This window comes from Anarrhichthys ocellatus, unplaced genomic scaffold (genome assembly GCF_004355925.1).
Source record: "Anarrhichthys ocellatus isolate YVR2014 unplaced genomic scaffold, GSC_Weel_1.0 scaffold66, whole genome shotgun sequence".
Classification (NCBI taxonomy): domain Eukaryota; kingdom Metazoa; phylum Chordata; class Actinopteri; order Perciformes; family Anarhichadidae; genus Anarrhichthys; species Anarrhichthys ocellatus.
In genome coordinates this window covers 1,529,565-1,552,760 of record NW_022280096.1, presented here as the reverse complement: position 1 = coordinate 1,552,760, position 23,196 = coordinate 1,529,565, and the positions used below count along the sequence as shown (strand labels likewise).

The following is a 23,196-nucleotide window of genomic DNA, read 5'->3' as shown; positions in this document are numbered from 1 at the left end:
CCCCACCGGTGGGTTAGTTGATACTCGGTGTGAGGGTGAAGAGGGTTGTTCTGTACCGTGATGCAGTTCATATAAAGTACTGCTTGGTGCAGCTGTAAGGAGGTACATGCATTAATGTCAAGAGTTTTCATCATGGGCCGTGCTGCAGATGCTGTTGTGTCCTCAGTGTGCTTCCATTATTATCCAAACAAGTGTGACTCATTTTGAGTTGGCCCTTGAGAGAGAGTGGTGGACAGAATCATTGGAGGTGATTCACCATGTGGTTGGGTAGTGGTAGTATTGTGCGATCCTCCACTATTCATCATACGTTGCTCCATTAAGCAGGCATGGTGCCAGCTGCTACCCAGGACTATGCAAACTGCTCACGACCGGCTGTGTGATCTCCTCCCCACACTTCCATTCATTCACAATATCTCTGTTGCTGTTGCTTGAAGCCCAGCTTGCAGTTGCGCTTCTAAGCGCTATATTGTGTATATTTGAATATATTCTTTCACCTACATGTCCTCCCTATGCATCATCGCCTGTCTCTCTGGCTCTCCTACACCATATTCATTCCTTCCTGCCCCCTCCATCTCTTCCTTTGGATTCAACATCCCCAGATAACGAGGGAATGATTCAGTTGTGTTAGGGCCGTTGCTCAGATCAGAGTGTGTCAGTGGTTCTGTCTGACTCAGTGTGTGTAATGTCTGGCTAGAATGCTTCAAATGCTACGGAAGCAGGAATGTTGGTGCACATTGGCTTCTGTTCGACCTAAGATTTAAAGAAGTGCATCAGTTCGGGCTGATGAAAAAGCTGATGCGTGAGTTACTGCAGCGAGCGAATGCCTGCCTTCCTCTTCTGTCTGACAACAAAAGAGATGCCGCGTGCTGCCATCACGACCCCTCTCTCGTTCAGTCTCCACTGCACTCAAACGCCCCCGAAGGCTACATGAAATGTCATGTCCCGCCTACGTGCATGTTCTGCCACGTGGGCTGCAGTGTGTCACGTGACCGAGGGCCAGTGGGCAGCCGCTCACTCTCCGGTCAGCCCCATGTTTGCGGCGCCTCCTGCAACCCCCGCCCCCACCTCTCACGCCATCCAGTCCCTCCCTCCGGTGTCACTGGGCACTCGTGGTGGCACTGGAGCTGTGCAGTGGCCCCTTGTGTCAGACCGTGGGGGCGGCTGGGGCATGGACTGTCATCTCTGCTGAGGGGAATGAAGATGATGAGTAACAAGCAGAGAAGTATGTGAGGGTAGAAGGTGAGAGTATTGAAAAAAGGGCAGGTACAGAACATAGGAGAGGACAGGGGCAGGTGAGGGGAATGTCAGCGGGTGGGAGACAGAAACAGAAAAATGACTGAAATGGACAGAGATCGAGAGAACGATGAGTAAGTGAGAGGAAGAGGAGAGAGGGCAAGAGACCAACATTTGGCATTTGAGAGGAACTATGTCTTCATCAGTTTTGTGTTAGTCACCAGTGTGTTCAGGCAAAGCTTGTTTTCCCCTCCAATACAAATGCAAATGTCACCCTGTCCTCTTTAATGATTTAACTTTTGTAATGTCCCGATAGAGGGCCAAACACTGATGGATGGGTACAAACCTCAGTCTCTAATGAAATGCCTCCACCTTTAACTCTTGTTTACAGGATTTAGTTTTAGGTAACACCTTCAGAACAAATATATATCCTTACTTCTGCAACTCAAAACCTAGCATTATATAATATAACAAAAATACATTTGCTGAAAGATATTTTTAAATTCTAGACTCTGTGGCCCAGGGAGTACCATTACACCTATGATAACTGATAGCATATCAGAGGAAGGTTTTTGCTGCTGATACAATTACAACCTTTTTTAAAAGTCACACTCTTTTGAAAGAGTGTCACTAAAAACAGATGGTGATTCATAATCTTCCCTGTTTTGAGGCCTTTTTGTGGCTCTATTGTGTAACCTTTACAGATGAAAATAGAGAGCACTCTCATGTCTGCAAACTAAATATGAATACTGTTAGCTTAGCGCAAAGACTGGAAACAGTGGAAACCGCTGGCCTGGCTCTTTCCAAAGGTAACGAAAGCAGCCTACTAGCACCTCTAAACTCATTCAAAAACTAAAATATTGGCCTGAATGAAATGTTTTTTTCATTGGAAAAGAATTGTTAAAACTTGGCTGGGTTTTTGGGTTGGATCATTTTCTAAATCTATGATACTCTTGCTAGTTTCTCTAGATTACCAACCCTGCCTTCGAAGGTGCTAAATACGTGATTGGGAGCATTTCTATTGCCTCTTGACGGGCCTCAACATGGCGACCGCTGAGTCTGCGGCTCGCAGCTAACGGTGCTTACAGTGCTAACAGTGCAAATAACAGCAACGATGCTAACGATGCTAACAGAGTGGCTGGGTGCTACGCTTCTGTGGTTATCAGCATTATCAGCTGTAAGCGCAGAATGAGAGCAGACGTGAGCTAACCAGTGGGACACGCTCACATGCACTCAGAACGCACACGGCGATCCAGCTATGCCAACAAAGCAGGGAGAAGCTTTGATAACAACACACACATAATTTAACATAGCAAATCATTGTTTGCTGTTGTAATAATTGCCATAGAAAAGTTGGATTTAGCAGCTCTAACCATCATCCTGGTTCCTCAGGATAATTCAGACTTTGCTGTAGACTGCTATCTTCAGCAGAATATCCCATAGATCCAAATTTCAAAAGTTAAGTTATATAGAGTAATAGTGGCATTTTATCTGGTAAGACATCTTGCTGATATGTTCTTGAAACATAGTGTTTTGATACTTTTAACAACACAACCTGAATTCCAACACCTTCATTATATTGGGTTGGAAACAAAAGTCTAAGCAGCGAACATCTGAAAAACTCACCACATAAAACCAGAACCGTCTGCAACATGCTCTGAAAATCGGCAGAATTCATATTTCTTTTTGTGATTTAGGGGAACTAAACCATAAACCATTTAATACTGATGCACTGTCACATCCCAGTCATCGTGATATGATAGCCAGGGTCATATTCATTCCCAGTAATTATTACTGAATATTCAATCTCTTGTTTCATCAATCCTGTCGCTCGTCCAGTCTTCTCACCAATATTTACCCACAATGACATTGATCTGCACTTACAGGAGTATACACTGTATGCACTTTCTGTCTGTGTGTGTGTGTGTGTGTTTGAAGTACAGATCTCCTTTACAAAGCTTCATCAGCACCTTGTTTGTGTGTGCATCTTCTCTCCTCTTCAGTGGAATTACCCCTCTTCTTCATTAACACTGGGGCTAAATCATGAGCTGACAGCAGCTGTGGCCGGGGCCAAGAGGACATGAGCACTGATCTGAAGTAGATTAGGGAGGAGATTGTGTGTGTGTGTGTGTGTGTCTGTAAGCGGGCACTTCTCACTTCCACCCACCTGCCCTCTCCTCACCCTTACCAGAGCATGATCAATACACCATCTGAGCTTTATGGAGTCGTTCCAGTCCCCTGTGCGTGCATTATGAATGGGCCCCATAAGGCTGCTGATAGGCCGAAGGATAGCGTAGCAAAGCACAGCCATAACAAAGAAAGAGATGAGGTACATATAGCCGCAGCAGTCGGTTCCTCTTTTATGGCATCATTTCGATTCACGTATTGATCGGCCTGCAGCAGAACAGACAAAATCATAATCCCAAAACAGATCGGGAGCTGTAAGATTAGTATGTCCCACAATAACATTTTACTGCCTGAGAGAGTTTGTACGATTTTTTCGCTGTCAAGAAAACTAAGATAGAGAGCAAAGTTTTCACGAGTCGAGTAAACAAACTGTGTGATTATACAAGCAGACTGTTGTGGCTCTGATGGAGAACTTGTGTTGTGTCACAGAGTTTAAAGGAACAATTCATCCTAAAATCAAAAACACATATTGTCTCTCTTACCTGCAGTGATATTATCAATCTAGATCTGTTTGCTGTTTGCTCTAACTATTCTTTCCATAGAACATTTTGCTTAACAGGACAGAGACTGCAGACAGTACCTTTGAACTTTCTGTGATTTACATCTAAGAACTGGTGGCCATCACGGCACTGCTGTACATTACAAATGAGCCGCATTAAAGGATCTGTTTCTCCTCTGTTTCTTTTCATGTAATATTCAGTTAGTTCTCTTGACCAAGAGTAGTCTGAAAGCCTGCTGAAAGTAGAATGCAAGGTATTTGGTTTCAGAAGTTTTTCAGAGACATCATTAATGGTGGTTACAGCTGCAACGTTTCTGAGAAATATTTTCATTTTGAATTCAATGTTTATCGTGATTTCAGTTGTTTGGGTAGATTCAACTGTGCTGATTGACAATAATGAGCTAGATTATGCCCACATTTGCTCTCATATCTAGAGGTTCGTCCATCAATTAGTTAGTCAATCTACTGAAAATCAACTGACAACTACTTTTATGAGCGATTAGTTGTTTTCTTCATTTTTCAAGCAAAAATGGTAAATAATCTCAGATGTAAGCATATTCTGCTTTCTGCAATGCTATAATACTTGTAAACCTGCATATAACTTGTATTGTATGTTACGGATTTCTCTTCCAGGAATCTGTCCAACAGACCCTGTGAAACCTTTTACATGTTGAAATGATCTGCTCCATGATATCAACTTTTATAAATCTCAATTCATTTGGACAGCATTCTAAACGGTGTGCAGACAAAAGGATGATGCATCTCTTCTGATTACAATGCAACAATGATGGAGCTTGATGATATTAATCATAAGCTAATTCCTGCTGGGTTTAACTCTGAATGAATTACTGTGTCGGACAGCTGTGGTACGTTAATGTTATTTCCCCCAAAGGCTGTGTCACACTTCATTTCAGGCTGAATAACTTGCACATTCACACAGACTCTCTGTGTCAGTCGGAGGAGGCGACTGCTGACCAGGATTAAGCCAAACATCTATGCTTTCATTGTCAGTAGAAGTGTGTGCCACTGCAGTAATGGCGGCGGCACTTGAGAGTGTGATAGGAATTTGTCTATGGAACAAGTAATTCATTGATGAATCAAGAAAATAATCAACAGTTTATCAATTGATCCGGTGTGTCACCCGTAGATTGATTGCTTGACAATGTGTGTGCTACGTATTTTGTTGTCATGTTCGGCACACACACACACACACACACACACACACACACACGCACACACGCACAAACATGTTTTGAAAGCCAGTGGCACATGCTGGCCTGACAGCATTTAGTCTTCCACATCTCTCCCCCTTTTCCTCTCTATTTGCCGCCTGACATATTTTCTTTCTCATGCAGTTTCTTCTCTCCCCTTACTCCCACCAGCTCGGCTCTCTCTCCCCTGGTCTCTCTCTCTCTCTCCCCCTCTCCTCAGTCCTCCACGGCGTTCGGGTCACCTGTGTTGATTTACTGTCAAATCTTCAAGGATTATTGGTAATCCCACAGCAGTAAAATCTGTTTGCTGACAGCTGTGCTCCCTCTAACAGTGTTGCCCTATATTCCAGAAAGGAAAAAAAAAAGAAACATTAATTTTCCGCCTCAAGGGATTCCAATTGACAATATTCAACTCTCCTTTTCTGTGGTATTCTGTTGCATTTAACTATCATGTGGGGCTGCTTTCTCCTTCTGTGGATTAGGGGGTGGGAGCACATTTATTGTGGGTGAGTCGGTATAATATTGGGTATATTCTCACAGGGTCACAGATACACCCCATGTTCATGGAGACTGCTGTTTTTGAACATTACAGGGAATTACTCACTGATAATCTAGCCATCACTTCTCACACTTCATGCTCAGTCGGCAGGTGTTCAATCTAACGAAAATACAGTGATGCATTTGTGTACAATCTCCTTTTCATCTTGGAGAAATTGGAGTTGAAATAGAAAATGACAAACAAATTGGGCCACACACGCCTTAAAAGATATTAGTTTTATCGACCCAACTGTCCTCGAATCAGCAATATCTAATATTACCAGAGTGTGATGCGATGATATTACAGATTGCAATGGAGTGCAATTCATTCACATGGAAATAAATATGTTTTCAACCATTACTGCACTGGCAAATCATCCCCTACTGTTGTGAAAAAAACTAATTGAAAAGAAAACCCTCTAAGACACAAATCCCACTCAGGTATAATCATCATGTATTTACTATGCACACATATGTGAGTCTCAAACATATGTATTTCTTCCCCAGGTGGTGTACAAGAACAATGATATCCGGCTGGAACTGTCTCGCCTCGCCCGCATCGTGGACCCCAAGATGAAACTCCAGGGCGATGTGGTGTTTAAGTGTGAAAACGTTCCCACCCTCGACCCCATCAACTTCGAGACGCCAGACTCCTACCTGGCCTTGCCCAAATGGAACACCAAACGCGTGGGTTCCATCTCGTTTGATTTTCGCACCTCCGAACCCAACGGGTTGATACTCTTCACCCACGGCAAGCCCCAGGACCGGAGGGACGCAAAGGGGCAGAAGAACAACAAGGTGGACTTCTTTGCGGTGGAACTGCTGGACGGAGGACTGTACCTGCTGCTGGACATGGGCTCCGGCACCATCAAGGTCAAGGCCACACAGGCTAAGGTCAATGATGGCGCCTGGCACCATGTGGACATCCAGAGGGATGGTCGCTCGGGTAAGGATGGAAGCGTAAGAGAAGGTCGTGAAAAACCTGAACTGTTGTTTTCATTTTGATGTAGTCCGAACTGAAACTTCACTGATTTACTACAATGAACTGTTAGTGACACAGTTTACCAACAGTAGAAATATAAACTTCATTTCTGTTCATCACTGTCACAGCTTATTGAACTGTGATCAGCACGGTGCAGTGGGCTCTCGTTACGTCACATTTCTCTCTGAACTCCTTTGACATTTGACTGTACATGAATTCATAGACAGAGCTGACAAGGCGGCTAACAAACGAGGACAGAGTAATCAAACCGAGAGAAATAAAGGTTCGCTCCTGTACCATATATCCTGAAAGTGAAGGAGTGACTGCAGTATGTGTGCTGACATTCTTATATATTATTGTTCATCGTTTCAAATTGTAAACCTTCATTTTGTTGACAAAAATTTAAATTCTACAATTCATTTATTATTTGTAATATCAGGTAACTAGGTCTCTAAAATATCATAAATATAGGGTTAGGGTTATAGGGTTATTCTTGTAAAGAATAAATACTTTTGGCCTTTTAGCTGTACTTTGGGTTTAGTGCTAAATAGTGAACATTGTAAATATGACATGTGCATCCTCACAGATCTGCTTACTTGATAACTGGCTTGAAATATATATATATGTGTGTGTATATATATACGTATATATATATATATATATATATATATATATATACACATCTTTCAAAAAAGTATACATATCTTTCAAAACTGCTATTTATTAATTTTTTATGAATTGACAAATTAAATGACTAATTGTTATTCAAATTTTTCCCTCTAAATAAATTAGGAAATAGGAAATCATTTTTACTTTCACTTGTATGCATTTTCACAAACTTGCACCATTACCATTCTACAACATTAATAATAATTATGAACTGGTTTTGATCTACTGAAATAGTTTCGATTAATGGAAATTAGAATGAAGAAAACCCCCTAGAATAACGATAACACTGCAGACTGACTGTAGCTGTCACAGTGGAACTGCACCAGCTGTAAGTTGTAATCGTGTTACTGCTTGTATCAGCTTTTCCTGCATCACAACCACAGGAAGACGTAAACCTCCTCAATATATTCATTTCAGTGATGATTTATAGCCGGGGATGAAGTCATACTTCTCTCTAGATAGCTACTGACTGTTTCCCTCGCTTCCATCTCTATGTCCTCTGACCTCAAAACATGGCCAAATACACAGAAAGTATTGGAAGAAGATTATATTAGAGAAAAGGGTTAGAAACTTCTGATGCCTTGAGCTCCAAAACCCAACACAATCTCTGCATTAGGGTGGGATCCTCCAGAGAACCAGGGTGTGTTAGTCGGAGCTACAGCCCGTGTTATATATCAGGTTAGAGCAGCCAATTTAGCCGTGTGTCAGAGCTCGCTGCTTTGATTAATCACCAGCACAGCCCCCAGTGCGATAGCAGAGCAGAAAGAAGGATTTTCACCGGGAAAAAGAGGAATGAGACAGATATAAGGATACCAGACTGAGGGATGGTTAAAAACAGGCATAATCACACTTGCGGCTCGAGTGAAATGTTAATAGGAGTTGCAAGTGAATTAAATCCCTTGTCCACAAAGATCTCCAGCCAGAATCTCTCCGTCTGACTGCAAGGTGAATATCGCACAAGTATCATTTTCCGACGGGATAAATCCTGAAGAGTAAACAGAACTTTCTATGACCATGAAGCCTACTGCTACTCTACAATTCTCTGGTTTGTCAGTGAAGTGGATGAATGACAATGCAGACTGGATTCTGTAGTGCGACAAACAGCTGACTCATATGGACGGGTCCAGCGCTGGTTGCCCATCTGCAGGTCCACGGTATATTATGTCTGGTCAATACAATGGCAGTGTTGTCAGTGTGCTGCATTTTTCTGATATCAAATAATCATCTGCTCTTGTGTCACATATCTCGCCTGCGATCAGGCGCTGTGTCCCTCCCCTTTCCTTTCTTTACAGTTGTCGTACTTATGGAACTGAAGTGACATCCACTTTTCTTTTGTCTTCTTTCTTTTCTTTTTCCAACCCTGTGCAGTAGTTTTGGTGTTGGTGCAATGTAACATTTCAAAAAACGGGTAAAATGAGACATGTTGGGCTCAGTGCAGTGGGCCACCCCCAGACCCATCGGAGGGGGGTGGTCCACAGCTAAACTTCCAATCCGGGTTCTCCCGAGACCCGCAGGAGGGAACCGGTGCAGTGTTCCCCCTTATTCAGTTTAATATCTACATCCAACCAACCAACCAATGTTCTTTTTTGGTTATTTTGGCTCTCGGTGGGGAGAAAAATTATGAACTAAACCATTTGATCAAATAATATGTGATGGATATGAAGTAAAATGCTCAGTGAAGCAGTGTTGATAGAGTCTGGCTGTCTAATGATTTGGTATGTTTGGAGTATAAGACCTTTACCTTACACAGGCAGTACTGGAATTATATTTATTCTATTCTATTCTAACTAGCTGACAACGTAAGTGTGCACTAAAAGTAAATGAGTCTCTTTGATTTTTTACATTTGTAAACCTTGTCAAATCTGATCTAACTTAATTTGGGGTTCAATGGATGTAAGAAAACATATACAAGTGCCCCATGGAACACACCTGTACATGTGTCTTATTATTGTCTCCTGTGTGGTCAAGGGCACTTTGTCCTTGACCTTGAGTTTTTGCTGGGTGAGTGATTTTTGTTTTCCTGGCCCCTATCGGGTCATTTTTATGACTCAAATAGAGTTCCCCTGTAGATGATGATCAGCACAGTTTTGGCTGCCAAGCATAGGTTTGCACCTCCACTACTCAGACCACATCCTAGCACAGACTAAGGTGGTGTAGCTGTTTCTGTCAGCCTCTTCTTGCAGCTTTGCTGCTCATGTTCACCAGCACCTCCGATTCCTAAGAGCTTTCTTTTGCAAAATTACCAAAAATCCGTCTTTAACTTAAGTCTTCTTTGATGAACAAAAAAAAGCGTATGTCAGTCACACAATTAGATTGAGAATGTAATTATTAAAAGTCTTAAAATATCATTTTTGGAGTCGTGCCACATTGAGGGCATTTAATGTCATTCAGTGGAGTTTCTGTTATTTCATGGACTCCAGTGAGTGAAATATGGCAGCTCACTGAACTAGTAGAACATGGCACAACAAGACACAAGTGATCATATCTCACTCCCCAGCAGTCTTTTTTAAAAGCATATGATAGGAGTACATTACTGGACATGTTGACATCCACATTTATGTATGCCAGTATTTAATAATGGATTTCTCTTTCTCCAGGCATCATCTCAGTAAACAGCCGTCGATCCCCTTTCACAGCCAGCGGGGAGAATGAGATCTTGGACCTGGAGGGGGACCTTTATCTGGGTGGTCTGCCTGACAGCCGGGTGGGCCTGGTGCTCCCCACTGAGCTCTGGACCGCTATGCTGAACTACGGATATGTGGGCTGCGTCCGGGATCTGTTCATCGACGGACGCAGCAAGGACATCCGGCAGATAGCTCAGTCCCAGAACGTGACCGGCATCAAGTCCTCGTGCAGTAAGGTGACGGGGAAACAGTGCGACAGCAACCCCTGCAAGAACAACGGCGCATGCAAGGAGGGATGGAACCGCTTCGTCTGTGACTGCACTGGAACCGGCTTCTGGGATAGCACCTGTGAGAGAGGTGAGCCCTCTGTCCAATCAGTAACCTCTCTCTGGTGAATGTCTTTTCTCTCGTATTGTAATCATTTTAAAACCGTATTGGGTTTGTCAGAAGGCTTATTGATTTTTTAGTAAAGGACTTTTTAAAGAGGGCACAGCAGCTGTACTCCTTTTATGTGCTAATCTATTTGGTCAGTGCAGTGCTGTCTCACCTTCTATCAATATGTTTGTGTAGGTTACATGATGCATGATGTTGACGATTGTTAAATGAGTAGTTATTATAAAGTTGCTGTATCTTTTCTGGCATGCTAAAGATGGTTCTGAAGTGGTAGTGATGTAGCCTATGTGTGCTAACAATAGCTACTCCAGGCAAAGTGGACAATGCTTCTGTTTTAGCAGACAAATGGACGTGTGACTTGGGACACTTCCCTCACAATGTTTATGGAAGCTTTGCTGAAAGATTTAATAGGATTTCACTTTTCTGTGAAGCCTGTTTTTGTGTTGGGGAAGGTTCTGCTGGTGCATTGGTCTCTCCTTGTCTGGATTTGAAAAGCTTGGACACATTAAGCTTTTATGAGACGGCGGAGATAGGGACACTCCGAGCTGTGGGAGACTATGTTGAGATTGTCCTTCACTTTTTCACTATTTCACAGAGATTTTTGGGCGTTCAGTACAGGGCTTTAAGTACTCTCCTAAGAACTTGAGGTGTGTAGAGAAACATACTTTAGGAGGAATAATGAGTATCTGGAGAGTAGCTTGTTACATCCCGCAGTGTGTGACTATAGGCCAGTGGGATGATAAGGTGTTGTTAATGATTAAAGAAGAATCAGAACCTACATGTACCTTACATTGAGAAAGACTGTTAAAGACTGAGACATGTCCCTCCTGTCTCGTTAATGTACCCTAAATAATGAAGCTCATGTAGAATGTATGTGATGTAGAGTACATGTTGTGAAAGAGCTAAACTTCCAGTGGGAGCCCAGTTAGGAAGCTGCTGCTGTCTGATGGAGTTAACCTCGTCTTAGCAGGACCGTTACTATCTATTCCAGTTGCACTCCCGTGCCGGTGTATCAGCACAAAGGGGAGAAGATAGTGGTGTACTAGGAAACACTCAAAGCCAGCCAATCTGCCTCGCTGACCTTCTACCCACAATAACAACACGTTGTCGTCTGTCCCCAGCGCTCCATCCACTCTTTCTTCTTCCTCTCTGTCCTGTTTGGCTGCCTCCCCCACATCGATCTCTGAACGTCCTATCTCTGCATTCAGTGAGCACCAAGAGACCTCAGCTCTGGAGCTAAGCTTCAGTCTGTTCAGCAGTACATCTTTACTCCACACAGTGAGACTTGAGGTGTGGTGTGAGCTGATGCTGATGCTGTCATGAATACTAGTTGTGTAGTCCATAATCAGAAAATTAATTAACAATCATTTAGTTTAAGGTCATGGGGAATACTATGTATCATTACTGGAAGGAGTACTCATAACCTTTACTTAAGTACAAGTACCAGTACAACAATGTAAAAATACTCCATTACAAGTAAAAGTACTTCATTCAAAATCCTAGTTAAGTAGCAGTCCAAGAGCAGCACCAGTATATTGTAATTAAAGTATCACAAGTACTTGTTCTGCAGAACAATCCCCTTTGTGACTGACATATTATTACATTATATGATTTATTTTTGATACTGATGCATCACTGTGTAAGCAGCATCTTACTGTGGTGGAGCTACTTTCACTACTCAGGCTGTAACTATTGATACCACCACAAAGTAATGCTCCGTAGTTGGTATCTAGCCCAGATAGTCCTGACCCAGGACATGCAGGGCTGCTGAATTCAGGTGATGCAGTGTGCATAGGGAGGAGGTCGCGGTGGATGGATGAGTCCAACACAAACAGGGCTTTGACCCAGGAGACCGCCGCTTGTGTCCCGTGTGAAACCTAAAGTTAAATTGACTTATTTGACCAACTTACGTACTTAACTAACAAACTTTGTTATTTTACTTAACAAATATACTTATTTGAACCCAATCCATAGTCTTTTTCTAAATCTAAATCTAAAGTAGGTTAGACATTTGTAGAAGAACGCACGAGAAATGAGAAATCATTTTCATTAACCATACATTGAGGATCTGTTGCACTACTTGCACTACTTTATATACAGTTAGGTGGTGTAGCCCCGTGGTTCTTAATTTAGGGGTCAGCAGCCTCCAAAGGGTCATAAGATCAACCCTCAGGTAAAGCTCTCATCATTGTAGTAAAGTTTTAGATGGGAATTTGTTGTTCATTTGATATATTTTAGCATCCTTTGGGCCTCATCTTTTCAGTTGTAACGGTGTGGACAGGGCAGCCTAGATGCTCTGCCTTCTTCTGGGGGACCAGTCCTCCCTCCGGAGTGTTGTGGGTCAGCTCTGTGGTCGGGTCTGAACCACCTCAGCTAGAGCGCCGGTCAGTGCGAAGGCACAGCAGCTCGATACGAGAGCCCTCTCAGTTTGCCGTGCCGCTCTCTCTCTGTCACGGAGAGCGGGGCCGACCGCCCTGTGGAGGACTGTGGCTGCTAGTGTCAGCCATCCTTTTATTCCCAAAGCATACCACCCTGTTCTCCACCACAGTGAAATCAGCCCTCTGTACCGTTTCTGTTCGCATGAAAGACCTGCTTTATCTCAGCAGCTCTCCTGAGCTGAGCAGCCCACCTTTTTCCTGCCGTCATTCTCACTGTTTGACCCTCAGCTGCAATCTGCAAATGGGAGGTCACGTCTGGTTAAACCAGGGAGACAGCATCATCTGCAGATAGCACAAGGTCTGGATGTTGCACACTGAATTACAAATGAGTCTGATTCCATTAGCGTCTACATTCTCTAGTGATTACTCAGATTCCAGTTCACAGCAGAATATTGTTGAAGCTAATTGTTGTCTGCTTCGGAAGCGTTCGCCCTTGAGATGAAGAAATCGATTTGATTTGAAATGTTGGGCTTGAAACAATGTGGTCTTTGTTTCTTTTCTCAAAAAGAATTTGCAACATGTTGCAATGAATGGAATTGTATTAGTCATGCTGGTAGAACCATTTATTTTCCCTCTCCTCCGTGCTTTTAAGCCGCCTCTGGAGCTCCCTAGTGACTATCAAAGAGCCACTGAGATGTATTCACACATGGCACTAGCTATTGATCTTCTGCAGCTCGCTATACGGTACAACAGAGAAGTGTGCTCGTATGATGAGGCAAGGGGTGAAATGATAGAGATCAGCGCTCTCCCCGGAGCCTAACAAAGGTTAGACATTTACATTACAATGATTGGCCTTTACTGGTGACTTCATGCTAGAATGTAAATACGCTCTTCTGTCTGTCTTAAAATAATTTAAGACAGACAGAAGTGCAATAAGAAGTGTAACAATTTGTTTCAGCATACACTTTTTTGTGATGTTATTTACTTCAAATGGATTTTCTTGGGAGGCATTTGTCACATTGCATCATCATTTCTAAGTAAACTCCTGAAGTCAAGGAGCTCTCATATCTGCAAAACCAAGGTTATCTCTATAGCAGCCGTTGTATTAGGTACACCTGTGCAATAGAAGGCAATCCAATACAAGTGTTCTGCCATAAAGTCCACTTTTAAGATACTTAGCTTTTGCTGTTGCATTTGTTTTGTCACTTCCTGTGTGCCTGAAACAAGTTCCAAACTGCAAAGGCGATTTGGAAAACATGGAAAGTCTGTAACATGCATACATGTATTATTTAGGGCAATAGGCTACTCTACTGCACCCTCCATGTCTGATTTTTAAGTTGTATATTTGTACTGTAATTTAAATACCACTGTATTTGTCTGGGATTTGTACAAACCTACCCTTTAATACGACGAGGTTATCTCTGAGACTTTGGGAGTTTCAGCAACTTTGGCAGAGCTTTCATTGTGAAATGACTAATTATACATAGTGGGTATTTAATTGGCTTATTCCAATACAGGCTTTACAGAGTATATACATATACATATTTATTTATATATTTGAATACTTTTGAGCCAACAAAATAAGGATTTTCCATTTCTCCACTACATTTGTATTCCTGGCCTTGTACAGAAGGCTTTGAAAATAATTTAGAGCTACATGTTGGGGGAGGCTATTTGCAGAATTTATAAAGCAACACTTCAATAAATAAAATATGGCAAATCTAAATAAGTAATGTGAAATTTAGAGGCTTTCGTTGTGGGACTTGTGATCTCACTATTAAACTGTGCTGTATTATACAATGCTCAGATAATTGGAATGTTTTGTAATTCTCTTCTAATTACTCAGAGTATAAAAACAGCATATTGTTATTAGTCCCACTTTACTTTAGTGAATACCAAGAAAGAGTTAGCAGCCTTCTCAAGCTTTCGGTGACATTACTTGGAGCACATTTAACAGTCTAGATGCAAATAGTGCTCCTCATGTGCCACTGTTGTTTTTTACAAGTTGAGAAAGCCCTCGTGGAAGTGGTTTCAGCTTACTCACACTAAATGGTATTTTTGGAACTCAAATAATGGAATCATGAGAAATGAAATTCTCCAGATGATTTCATCATATTTGTATTGAACAGAGCACGCTGCTCTGTGTAATTCCTTCTTTCCCACTGGGAGTTAAAGAAGCTAGCAGTGTTCTTGCTCTGTTTACCAGAACGAAAATACAAGCTGACAGATATTTCAGACTGTTTGAGGAGATCAAAGATCTTACCAGTCGACAACTAACAGACAACAGCGCTCCTGTCTGCTCTGTTTTCTGCCTGCTATCTGTGCCAGGTTTAGTTTACACATCATTTCTGTCTCTTATCTCTGCTTTTTCCCCCTTACTCTGTGTCTCCTTTTCATTTGCTGTCTTGAAATCGTTCTCTTTTTTAACTTTCTGGGTCTCCCTCTCCTCCTCTCTGTCACATTCTCCCTCTGTTTGGCATGTCTTCTTTAACCTCGCCCATGAGACACGACAGCACCTGTGATCAGAGGTCTGCCGTGCTATCACAGAAACAGATGCAGTGCCAGCATGGGAGCCAGCCACTGTGTGTGTGTGTGTACGTGTGTTATGGAAGTGCATGTTCTGAATATGATGTGAAAAAGCAATGGATATCATCACATATCATCACGTTGGCTCTTTTTGTGCCAACATATGTTCCTGTTTCTGGACCCTGTGTAGGTTTGCATCCATTCACAGGACTGAGAACGCTTTTTATAATGACTGCCAACACCAACGTGTGTGTGTGTGTGTGTGTGTGTGTGTGTTCGCACTAGCCAGGCAGTGCCAATGCAAGTGTAGGATGCCGGGGCCCTGGCCCTGATAGACCCCCCTCATCTGGGTTGTGACCGGGAGTGTAGCCCTACCTGTGATGAGTTGGGATAGGGCTTGGCTCGGTGCAGCTCCAACAGGCAGACATGGCGAGGAGAAGAAAGGAAGATACTGGGCACATGTATTTGAGGGAACATGTTGGCCCTCACACACCCTTCAGATGATAAGGCTTGTGGAATTGATATGTTTTGCTTGTATTTCTGTAACCTGATGTTGTTGTCCTCTGCTGTGTGCAAAGGTTATTTATCTTACTTAGCACTCCAGCTGCGTGGGATTTGTCTAATTGGGCTGAATCAGGCCTACAGGTTTAGTTCGGAGAAGTACTTTAAAAAGTGATTCTGGAAAATGATTTTTCTCTCAAATAGCCTGCAGTCAGTTCCACAAAGCGCAAAGAGAGAGGAAATCATTAGCCTCCTGTAATGATAATGTTTGAAGATGGGCTGTGTCCTCTCTCTCTTCTTTGGGAGGCAGCTCAAGGCTTTATTCCCTTTTGATTGTTACATTCCATTACATGAAAGGGTTATCCAAATGTTATTCCCCATAAGGAAAACTCCAGTACAACAGATCATTCAGGTCGTATTTGAGTCTAACTTGCAAGAGGTGACATTAATTCGAGACTACAGGGGGGTGCATTTGATGTTGTCGGCTGACTCTGGCGAGAGACCAAGTTCACACGCGCTGCCTCGACTGAGCGAGCCACTCATCCATTCAAACCGTCAGTGAGTCCAGCTTTGTGTTTGTAAACCGCATGTGGGTCTGCTTGTGTGGGTGTGGGAGGGAGCTTTTAGGGAGCCGGGGTGTTGCTGACAGCCGTGTGTTGCAGAGTGCTGTGCAGCTGATGAATAGCCCAGTTTATCAGGTAAATAGGCCTGTAATGAAGTGTGTTTGTCTGACGGTGTGCCAGCCCAGCCATCCCACTGAGACTCTCCTCTTTCTGTCTTTCTGCTGCATCGACATACACACACACACACACACACACACACACACACACACACACACACAGATACAGATACACAGTCAGGACCACACACACACACCAGTCCACTGGGGACAGATTGGATTGTGTCTAATGCATATTGTATTTTCTCTGACAAGATGCCACCGCCCAGGTACAGTAAGTGCCTGTGTTTCCCTACTGTCACTGGATCCAGTGATGGCTCTGGGCCTGAGCTGATGGCTGGAAGTGTTTCCACCACAGATCAGTGGTGACGTAGCTCATTGTACTGCTGTGTTCCTCTTTCTTAATGTTCTCACTGCTTCAACTGCAAATCATTTTATTTTTGTTCCAAATAAAGTAAATATTAATTTGAATGATTGCATGATCATAAGGATTTACGAATGGTTATGCTTCTCATGCTAGCATTTAGAAGGAAAAAAAGTATTTTCTTTTTTTTTGTGCTTATTATTAAGTTTTGCCTAAACTCACACACGTCTTAATCAATTACAGCGGTTCTCACACACACGCACACACACACACACACACACACACACACACACACACACACACACACATCATGCAATTACCTGCTCATTTCACTCGATGTTCATGGTGGCAGTGAAATAATAGGTTACCACATGGCTTTTACAGCTTAATCATAGGTAGTAATTGCAGAGCAGAGATTGGATGACATTGATGGCTGCCACCTTGCTATATAGAATCCCATAATATTATTTTTGGGTTATGCCTGAAAAAAGCAGTGCTTTTTGCAGATGATTTACTATTGACTATGTATCTGTGGTGGCAGATACACTTTTCCTACTGCAAAGGACAAGAGACATGCTATCATGAATCTGAAGGAGAGAGCATCATGACAGAGCTACACTTCTGTGCTACGAGCCCGTAAAGTATGACATCACCACCGGATGAACCTTACTGGTTCAACAAGGCCTTCATATGCTGCATGCATTGTGTTGTGCATAATGATTAGTCTATTCTTATGATTAGACAGTATGGAGGCATTATGGGAACACGGTCAGAAATATGAGAAACATTTCATCCCAAATCTCTGGGATCTCCCAGTGCACCATCTCTGCACCCACTGTGATACGCTGTTCATCATTATGGTCACAATTTCTCTGACGCATTATAAACATACTTATGTGTTACAATCTGCTCTATAGTTATAATAACTCATATATATATATATATATATTCATAATGATTGACAACAATATAACATATTATAAAGCATTTTATAATGACCTATAAGTATCATAATACTTCATAACTGCTGTTCACTTACAGACATTTTTCTTTTTGCAAGGATCTGTAAAGCCCAGAGTTGTAACTATAATCTTTTATAATCACTTTTATAATAATAATAATGTGATTATACATTATCCTAAATGGGCATTGTATGATTTACATAGATATCATTGAACCTAATCAACAACACACAAAATGTTCTGAAATTAATGTTTCCCTTTAAAGTGAACAATGATCACTTAGAGTAACTTATAACCACATTATAAAGCATTCAGTCATAATAATTCATCATAAAGAGATCATGTATTTCAAATAATATGATCATTCAAAGTCAGTGACAAGCAATTATGCAGTATTATGATCCTTGACCTTATGAGTCATTATAAAATGCTTTTTTCTTCTGTCATTGTGAATATGTATCAGTGCTTTATAGTGGTGCAACGGATCATAAAACTCACCATTCAGATCGTTTCACTGTTCAGTCACGGGTTGGATCACGGGTTGGATCAGGGGTCGGATCAGGGGTCAGATCAGGACAAAAGAAAAAAGGGAGAAAAAGTTTAGAGATCCCTGATCATGTTTTTTTGCTCCAGATATTAATTGCCGATCATTGATGATCCATATTGACAGTTATAGATCCCTTTGTTGTTTGATTATAGCAGTTGGTCTACAAAGATTCTGGCTCTTTTTTCTTTGCAACCGTCCAAAAAAATAATTTCAACTGCTCTAAAGTCAGTTGTCAAACCACACCGTGTACATGTACTGTACTAATCAGTACAATGCTGTTGCACACCAATTTTACTCTCATATTTTCTCCATATTTCATTTGAAACAGCAACATTTTGAAGAGACACTTTATGTTGTCAAGCTTAAATGAACAAAAACAATTTACACAAGAAACCAAGCCTCAAACCTCAGATGGGAAACAGTTGCATTATTTAGGATATAATGTTGCCTTTGCTTTAGATTTCTGGGATAGAATAAAAATGTAAATTTAAAAGTAAAGCATATAGACACAGTCGCACCTGATGCTGTGTGTGTATCAGGAGGATTTCACCTGCGGTGGGAGGTGGGCCTGGACCAGCCTCTCCTTCATCACATGTGATGTGAGGGCAACCGGTGGGTAGTCATTGAGGCCAGATGGAGTCGTCTTCTTTGGTACAGGAACCAGGCACGAAATCTTCCAGTTGCTATCTTCAATCTAGTTGTCTTAAAATGCAGAGCAACTAGTATGAACAAGTGGGACTACTTGTATGAACATTACACCTGAAAGGTATTTCTAAACCACAGGGTTTCAGTGAACAGAGAACTGCTGCTTGACACAGTCTGTAACTAAGGTCAGTCTGATTTCCAACACATTTTATTAAATGTGATAAACCTTCTAAACTCAAGGTCCACCCACTGAGCTATTTCTAAACTCGTTGGCTGTAATCCTATGTGAAAACACTTGCTGAAGAAGGTCATGGTAAACAGCTGAAAGCTTTTTGTGTAACTAAGTGAGTGACCTTGAGTTTACATACAAAGAAATGCAAACAAATTAGTTCAGAAATTAAGTTATGTGTAAAAAAATGGAATGCCACAGGGAAAAAGTATTGAACACGCTCACTGAAATTGATTAAATACTTCGTACGAAAGCCTTTGTTGGTAATGACAGCTTCAAGACGCCTCCTGTATGGAAAAACTAGGCGCATGCATCGCTCAGGTGTGGTTTTGGCCCATTCTTCCAAACAAACAGACTTCAAATCTTCAAGGTTCCGTGGGCCTCTTCTATGAACTCTGATCTTTAGTTATTTCCCTAGATTTTCTGTTGGATTCAAGTCAGGTGATCATCTGGGCCATTCTAGCAGCTTTATTTTATTTATCTGAAACCAATTGAGAGTTTCCTTGGCTGTGTGAAATGTCCACCCTCGTTTCATCTTCATCATCCTGGTAGATGGGAGCAGATTTTTATCAAGAATGTCTCGGTAAATTTTTCCATTCATCCTTCCTTCAATCATATGAAGTTTGCCAGTGTCGTATGCTGAAAAACAGCCCCACACCATGATGCTCCCACCTCCAAACTTCACTGTTGGTTTGGTGTTTTTGGGGTGATGTGCAGTGCCATTTGACCTCCAAACATGCTGTGTATTATGGCATCCAAAGAGTTCAATCTTGGTCCCATCTGACCAAACTATATTCTCCAGTATTTCACAGGCTTGTCTAAATGTGCAGCAAACTTTAAACGAGCTTCAACATGCTTTTTCTTCAGCAGTGGAGTCTTTGAAACTATTGTACCTGCTAATTCCAGGTCTTTCTGAAGCTCTCCACAAGTGGTCCTTGGCTCTTGGACGACTCTTCTGATAATTATTTTCACTCCTCTGTCAGAAATCTTGCGAGGAACACCTGGTCGTGGCCGGTTTATGGTGAAATGATGTTCTTTCCACTTCTGGATTATGGCCCCAACAGTGCTCAAATGGTTTCAGAGAAATACAATAAAGCTGCTAGAATGGCCCAGATGATCACCTGACTTGAATCCAATAGAAAATCTATGGAAAGAACTAAAGATCAGAGTTCATAGAAGAGGCCCACGGAATCTTCAAGATTTGAAGTCTGTTTGTTTGGAAGAATGGGCCAAAACCACACCTGAGCAATGCATGCGACTAGTTTTTCCATACAGGAGGCGTCTTGAAGCTGTCATTACCAACAAAGGCTTTTGTACGAAGTATTTAATCAATTTCAGTGAGCGTGTTCAATACTTTTTCCATGTGTCATTCCATTTTATTGCACATAACTTAATTTCTGAACTAATTTGTTTGCATTTCTTTGTATGTGTGGATTAGTTGGGTTGTTACCAACATCTGGTGAATATTTCAAGTCAATAGCACCTTTAGAAATATATTTACTGAGAAAAATGGTGACGTGTTCAATACTTATTTTACCCGCTGTATATATACATATATATGGGAAAGTGATTGTGTTACAGCAGCAGGTTATTCAAACATGACACAGGACCAGTAAAACCCAAAATGGAGATGGCCTTTTGATCAGAGGAAGTGAAGAAGTAAGATAGAGCTTGAGAGCCAGTGCTGCTTTTATGATATTAAAACATGATTATTAGCTTGTGAATGGCTGTGGCTCTGTCTCTGTCATATTTATGTCTGACAGGATGAGTTATTCATGCAGCATCAAGCTTCTGTGTAACATTGAATAAAGGAACATGCCTTGCAGGTTGATAAGCATGCAGCTGTCTGAGTACACGACCTGTCCAGATACTTCTCCTGTGCTATCATGAAGTAGATACCCACGCAGAGGAGGAGGGGTTAGGACGTCTCCAGAAGCTGAGGAATCATGATTAAGCATTCAGCTCTGTCACTTGGAGGGAAAATGGTTTCATCTCCCTCTTGCCTCACGACCAGACAGCTGAATTAATAGAAAACAGCAGAGTACTGTGTTTATGTCTCCAGTTCCCTTTCTTTTCTAAGGAAGGATGATGGTTAAAATAAGCCTACCCTCTCTCACCTTTCTCCCCCTCTCCCCCTTGTGTTGTCCCAGCCCCACTTTCTCACCGTAAACTGGTGATAAGCACCTTTTGCTGGGACATTTGTCTCCGCAGACAGAGAAAATGACACTTCAAGGTCCACCGTGACTAACAGACCAGAGCTCACATAGTACATACACAGGACAAGGGGGAGGGGGTGAAAATGGAGAGTGGGAAACATGAGGAACATGCAGAAAAGACAGTGAGGTTGAAAATACAAAAGGGACGTGTTTAATAGAAGGGGACAGCAAATTAAAAATGAAGATTAGATGGAGAAGAATAATTGAGCAATCAGCCCTGTAGAGCAGGATAGTCCTCAAAGCGTATTTAACAGCAGCATGTCTCACCCTTTGTCAAGTCATTTTGCTTTATTCTTGACTTGACAAAATTGTCTAACCTACATTTAGATATTTATGTAGTGGATTAAGTTAAATATACATGTGATGGATTGGGATATTTCCTTTTTCCTCTGACATGTACCGTGTGAGTGTTCGATACACACACACAGTACAGGCTCCCTGGCTGTGGACGCTGTGACTGACTCGCATCCTCTAAATCGTGGTGCCTCTGTGGCGCCTCCGTGGTGCCCTGCAGGTGGTAGATTTGAAGCATCGGCAGCTCACCATTACAATAATGAAATTATATCATACTCATTTTAGAGTGACAATAATATGTCGAGGAATTTCAGTGACCAGTGAGACAATGGCACTCCATCATCTATCTATTCAACATGTGTGTATGCCGCAAGATAAATCACCTGTCTTCTCAACACAGACAATGCTCACTTTGTGTTTCAGGTTTGTAACAACAAGCGATGTGATAGACAGGCCTATAGAAAATATAAATAAGAATATGTAGCCATATATCAAGCTCAATGATGAATATATATATATATATATATTTTTTTTTTTCATGGGAAAATAAAATGCTATATTTTGACGTCGTGGTCTTGAAAGGTATCAGTCAAACCGTCTCTGATGTCACAGTGACTGCTAAGTTTAGAATAGATGTGTCAAGGTGCTCTGACACACTGCTTGAAATATGTAGCGCATGCTGGGCCTCTGAAAACAAGAGGCGCACTGGCACCAGTGTAGAGGGCACAACAACACTTTCAGGTGCCATGGTAATAAAGTGGTAACGTCAAAGCAGGTACTACTGTCATAGAATGTTGGCTGTAATGTAACTAACATGTTGGCTCTTTATCCAATCACAATCAACCATTGTGTAATTCAAATGAAGTTTGTGGACCCAGCGCTCACAGGTTGGGAGCGTGGCAAACACACTTTTGTAATTTTGTGGCCAGGCTCCCAGGCGCCCAAATGGGGCACACTTAGGGTCAGAAAGAAAGCATTATCAGTTTAATATTATTATAGGGGGGTCCATTTCAGGCCAATGATGGCCAGTCACTTTCACTACTTTCACTTCTTTTAATCCAAGAGCTAACCCCATCATGACCAACTTGTTCTCACTCCCAACTTGTCAAATACAGCAGCCAGTCAGTGGCTCTCCATGTCAAACTATGCAGGGAGGTCTGTATTTAGTTTACACACAGTCTGATGATGGCTGCACAAAGTTTGAGATCTTCCCTTTGTTATGACTTGATATTGAGATTGAGAGTGCAGATGGAACAGATACCGGCTGCCTTCAGAATGCAGATCCTTTACCAGAGTAAAGGAAAGGCCTTCAGTAGAGAACTAAGGAGCACCAAGGAACACCATTTACATGTTAAAGACAACCTCCACAGCGCCTGCAAGCTATTATAGCAATAACTACCAAAGAAATCCTCTTTTCTCTTCAGCTTCTGAAATGTCACTGCAGAGATACATTCCTAGTATGAGCTGTGAGATTGTGTGTGTGTGTGTGTGTGTGTGTGTGTGTGTGTGTGTGTGTGTGT

General features: G+C 42.0%; 1 protein-coding gene across 18 annotated transcripts in view; it reads left to right on the top strand.

Annotated features, from left to right (window-relative positions):
- Positions 1–23,196, top strand: part of nrxn3b (neurexin 3b) — a 389,076-nt gene that overhangs the window by 195,403 nt on the left and 170,477 nt on the right. For all 18 annotated transcript variants that reach the window (XR_004213678.1, XR_004213677.1, XR_004213676.1 and 15 more), the window contains 2 exons: positions 6,175–6,613; positions 9,916–10,299. Coding sequence is in view for 15 of the 18 variants with exons in the window: in XM_031872805.1 (XP_031728665.1) it covers positions 6,175–6,613; positions 9,916–10,299 (823 nt within the window). In the remaining 3 variants the exon portion in view is untranslated. The remainder of the gene's footprint in view (positions 1–6,174; positions 6,614–9,915; positions 10,300–23,196) is intronic.